The sequence below is a fragment of the Otolemur garnettii genome, unplaced genomic scaffold (genome assembly GCF_000181295.1).
Source record: "Otolemur garnettii isolate 467f Iridium unplaced genomic scaffold, OtoGar3 scaffold00043, whole genome shotgun sequence".
In the NCBI taxonomy this organism is placed as follows: domain Eukaryota; kingdom Metazoa; phylum Chordata; class Mammalia; order Primates; family Galagidae; genus Otolemur; species Otolemur garnettii.
Window position 1 is genome coordinate 642,949 of NW_003852438.1, and position 4,848 is coordinate 647,796.

At 44.5% G+C, this 4,848-nt stretch overlaps 1 protein-coding gene across 1 annotated transcript in view; it reads left to right on the forward strand.

Annotated features, from left to right (window-relative positions):
- Window positions 1-4,771: 4,771 nt before the first annotated feature.
- Window positions 4,772-4,848, forward strand: part of TNFSF11 (TNF superfamily member 11) — a 30,960-nt gene continuing 30,883 nt past the window's right edge. Inside the window, exon 1 of the mRNA XM_012805469.1 lies at window positions 4,772-4,843. Within this exon, the coding sequence (XP_012660923.1) occupies window positions 4,772-4,843 (72 nt within the window). The remainder of the gene's footprint in view (window positions 4,844-4,848) is intronic.

Consider the following 4,848-nt stretch of genomic DNA (forward strand, 5'->3'; position numbering starts at 1 on the left):
GTGTAATATTGTAAAAGAGTAATTCCAGAAGTGATGTAATGCTCTATTAAGCCAGACAGTTAAGAGATTTGAAAAAATGTAAAATAGAGTCACTCTTCTCTCTGTTCCTTTTTTCTTGGAAATCTGGCTTTTAAAACTTAAATAACTACATAAAATTATTATAAATTCTTTATAAAACTATATCAACATTATGTTAATATCTAAGATATTAACATTTTCTCAGTTTGGGTTTCTCTTATGCCAAATATTTGTAATTACAACTCAACATCAATAAAAATTCTTGGTGTCCTCAACAACTTTTAAGAATGTAAAGGGGTCCAGTGGTTATGTTAATCAGGTTGATGTAAGCATTCTGCATTGGATATCAAATCAGCACACTGTACCCCATAAATCTACACGGTTATGATTTAATAAACAAAAAGAGTGTAACATAAAAATAAAGACTGTAAAGGGGTCCCAAGACTAAATTGTTTTGCTATAGCTGGTCTAGCAGAATTATTGATAGGAAACAATTATAAATTTTTGCCTGCTCAGCAGTACAGCATCAATCAATTCCTCATCTTTCTCATATCCACATTTTAATTTTATCTGTGTGTGTGAGCACTGTCATTCCTATCCTCTCAGCTCATGAAGTGCCCATTGGGTTAACTTACTGCCCTGGCTCAAGGCACAGGCATTTGACCTAGGCTTGTATCCAGCAATGCCTGCATCTAGACCTAACCTTATTTTTTTCACCCATATGAACCAATATATGGTAGCTTGAGTCCACAAGAATTTTTCTGTATTAATATGCTAAGAAACCAGGAAACACAGTCTAAGAACTATTGATCCAATCATGGTGTTGTTTTATAGCTGAATATGGACATAAATTTTGAATCTTCAGTTATGTCCTGGGTCTTGGAGACTCTTAATATCTATTAGTTTATTAGGCTTCGACTTAATTGTCTTGTGATTTGATAATGAATTAATACATTATTAAGATCATAAATGTATTAATGAATTTACAGTAAATGAGACAGACACATGCAATTGGGAAGACACTTTAAACAATTATAATAACACAATCACCCTGTGCTTATAGTAGACCCCTAGACCCTTTCTCCTTGGGTGGCTGTTCCTCTGCAATTAGGTTTGATTATTATCTTTGCCTCAGAGCCTTCTCGGACTCCTGCAAGTAGGTTCAGGCCCACTATTACTATAAAGTTTTCATTGTACTTGCATTTTGCCTTCAAAGCACTCATCACAGTTTTGCTGATTATTTGTGTGATGATTTGTTTAATACTTTTTTCCACTAAGTATAAGCCCCATGTTCTCCTTTGATCACCAAGTTCTGAGGACCCCACTCGGGGCTTGATGTGTGCATACGTGATGAAATGCATGAGTTTCATGACAGAAGAACTTAGGGGTGCTGTAGGGACATAAAAACCGAGGGAGCCACCCTGGGTTAAGGGAGCAAATGAAGACTTACAGAAAAGTGACATCTGAGCTGAGAGAGGAAGGATGAGGAGGAGATTTGTCCAGGTGTGGGAGACAGAGAGAAGTGCCCTCCAGCTAAGGGTAGCCTGAGGCTGACATGGAAAAGGAGTCTGGAGCCAGCTTGTGAAGGACCACATGAAGTTATTACTCTCCAGAGTTTAGACTATGCCAACCACAGTTAGAAATTCTTAAAGGACTGCGAGCATGGCAATGATATACATGTTTGCTTGTAAAAGAGGATCCTGATCAGTGTGTACAAAACCGTTCAGGGGCAAGACTGGAGGGAGTGAAAAGAGTTGGCAGATGGGATTCATTCAGACGAGAAACAGTGTGGCTTGGACTGGGAAAGGGGCAGAGGCTTTGAAGACTCCTTCAGTCACGTTCTATTCAGCAAGTATTTTACTGGGCACCTACCGGACCAGGCAACATTCTAGGAAATGGTAAAAGTTACGGAGGGGAATAATAAAGAAAAAGTTCTTGAATGTATGGAGTGTAGGCATCAACTAGGGAGTGGAATGTTGACAAATGAATAAATATAAATAAAGAAAGGGAAAGAAAGGGATATTAGGAGGAGCAGCAAGCGGACTATCAGCGGAGTTTCCGGAACACTCTGATGGCATCACTAGAGTACTAACGAAAAACAGCTGCCACGCAGCAGGGGCGTCATGTAAAGGAATGTACCGTGTGGTCCCACACATGAAGCTCTTGGCTCAAGCATACACAAACATGATTCAGAGACTTGAGGCATCTTCTTAGAACCTGAAGATCAAGATGCCAAAGACCAGAAACCAGGTATAAAACACAGGTGCAGAACAATCTCATTACAAAGAGTGGAAGGGACCAGAGTAAAGCCATTATGGGTATAGTCGTTATAACACATTCGAAGAATCTTTGATCCTAATAAATATTTATAAGAAGGAAGAAACATAGGATTGCTTCCTGAAGAAAAAGAGGAAGAAGAAGGTGGTGACCAACTTATTTCTCATAGTTAATGAACAAACAGAAAGTGGGAAGAGGCCAAAGACTGCTTAGAGCAGATGATTCGAGTTAATTGTTTCTATGTTAGAGTTTGAAAAAAGTTTTTCTCTCCCTATCAAACAAGATATTCATTCATATACAGATGCTAAAGGCGTTTCTGCATTTGAACAAATAATTTCCTTTTATGGGTGCTCTTATTTTTATTTTTGGAGACAGAGTCTCACTATGTCACTCTGGGTAGAGTGCTGTGGCATCACAGCTCACAGCAACCTCCAACTCTTGGACTTAAGCGATTCTCTTGCCTCAGCCTCCCAAGTAGCTGGGACTACAGGTGCCTGCCACAATGCCCAGATATTTTTTTGAACCCAACAGCTCCTGTGTATATATGTGGCTGGTGCCTTAGCCACTGAGCTACAGGCGCCGAGCCTAATGGGTGCTTTTAAAAAAAACCCAACCTTGTCACTTTTATTCAACAAGTACAGAGAATTAAATGTTCAATTTAGACCACATGCTTTAATAACTCAGAAATGTGTCATTTTTGAGAAGTCTTGCCTGAAGAAATGCTCATTAGAGAATTACGCAGAAAAGAGATATAAAAGAAAAAAAGTAAGACTAGTTCCTCGGTATCCATGGGGAACTGGTTTCAGGACACTGCCACCCCCACTCCTTGCAGATTCCAAAATCAACAGATGCTCAGGTCTCTTATATAAATCGTCATAGTATTTACATATAACCTATGCAATCCTTCTGTATATTTGAAATTGTCTCTAGATTATTTATAATACCTAATACAATGTGAATTCTATGTAACTAATTGTTGTAATGTATTGTTAGGGAATAATGACAAGAACAAAAAAGTCTATACCTGTTCAGTCCAGGCACAACTATCCATTTTTTTCCCCCAAGTATTTTTTTTTTTTTTTGAGACAGTTTTACTATGTTGCCCTGGGTAGAGTACGGTGGCATCACAGCTCACAGCAACCTAAAACTCTTGGGCTTAAGCGATTCTCTTGCCTCAGTCTCCCAAGTAGCTGGGACTACAGGCGCCCACGACAACGCCCAGCTATTTTTTTCTTTTTTTTTCTTGTTGCAGCAGTTTTCACTGTTGTTTAGCAGGCCCAGGCCAGGTTCAAACCCGCCAGCCCTGGTGTATGGGGCCAGCGCCCTAACCACTGAGCCACAGGCTCCGAGCCACCCCCAAGTATTTTTGATCTGTAGTTGGCAGAACCCATCTGTACCCATGCAGATGGATGTTGGGCTGTATTACGAGAAAAGTGGAAACATCCTCAGATTTATGGGTGTTTGAATTGGCCAGTGCCTCCCCTCTTTCCTTCTGAAAATGCATCAGAATTTGAGAGCAATGTTAACATTTTCATTTTGTCACTAAGGCCCCCGATTCTGAATAAGGGCTTTTAAAAAGCTCTGAAAAGTTTTCTTCAGCAGTGAAGCTAACACTTCACTTCATCATCAGCCGCGTGTAACACTTCCCGGGTTACCTGCCACTGGCCTCAGACTCAGTCACCCTCTTCTCTGCAGCTTTTTGTTTTTTATCAAGTCGGGGTTGGGGTCCATAGGCACGTGCCTCACTCAAAGCCACTCTGACGATGCAGACAGGAATCTGGGAAGGGGGATCTGGAATTTCCAAAGTCTTTCCAAATACTTTGGGAAACTATATTGGAACCAAGATAGAGACCAAACCCTTCAGATACTCGAGGATGCTCCTTGCTGAATTTCTTTTTTTTTCTGCGTTGGGGTGGGGTGGGGGGCGTGCAGTTCTTCAGGGATTGTCCAGTTCAACTTTCTAAACCCTAGGGAGGAAACTGAGACCCAGGGATGGGGGCCACTCCGAGGAGAGTCCGCCATGCAACCCTTACCCTGTCCTGCGGGCGCAGTCTGCGTGCTCCCCAGCCCTTCCCTGGGACCTCTAGAAAGGCCGCTGAGGATGGGGAAGCGGAGACTGGAACCACAGGGACAGTGCATGGCCTCCTGCTCCCCGGGCCCCGACGGGGAGCAGGCCCTGCAGTGACAGAGCGGGGGCGGGAGGGCGAGCGGCAGGAAGGGGAGCCCGGGGTGGGAGTGGAAGCGGCAGCCGCGCCCGGGGCTGATTGGCTCCGGGGGCCGGCCCTCTCCGCGCGCCTTATAAGAGTTGGGGCTGCCGGGCGCCCTGCTCGCTCTCCCGCGCGCCCCACAAGCCACCGCCCGGCTCCCGGTCCGCGCCCCGCGCCGGCCCCGCCGCAGCCCGTGGAGCTGGCCGCGGGCAGAGCAGACGGGGAGGGAGCGCGAGGCAGGACAGCGCCCGAGCCGCGGGCCGAGCGCCATGCGCCGCGCCAGCCGAGACTACACCAAGTACCTGCGCGGCCCCGACGACATGGGCGGCGGCGGCTCCGGAGCCCC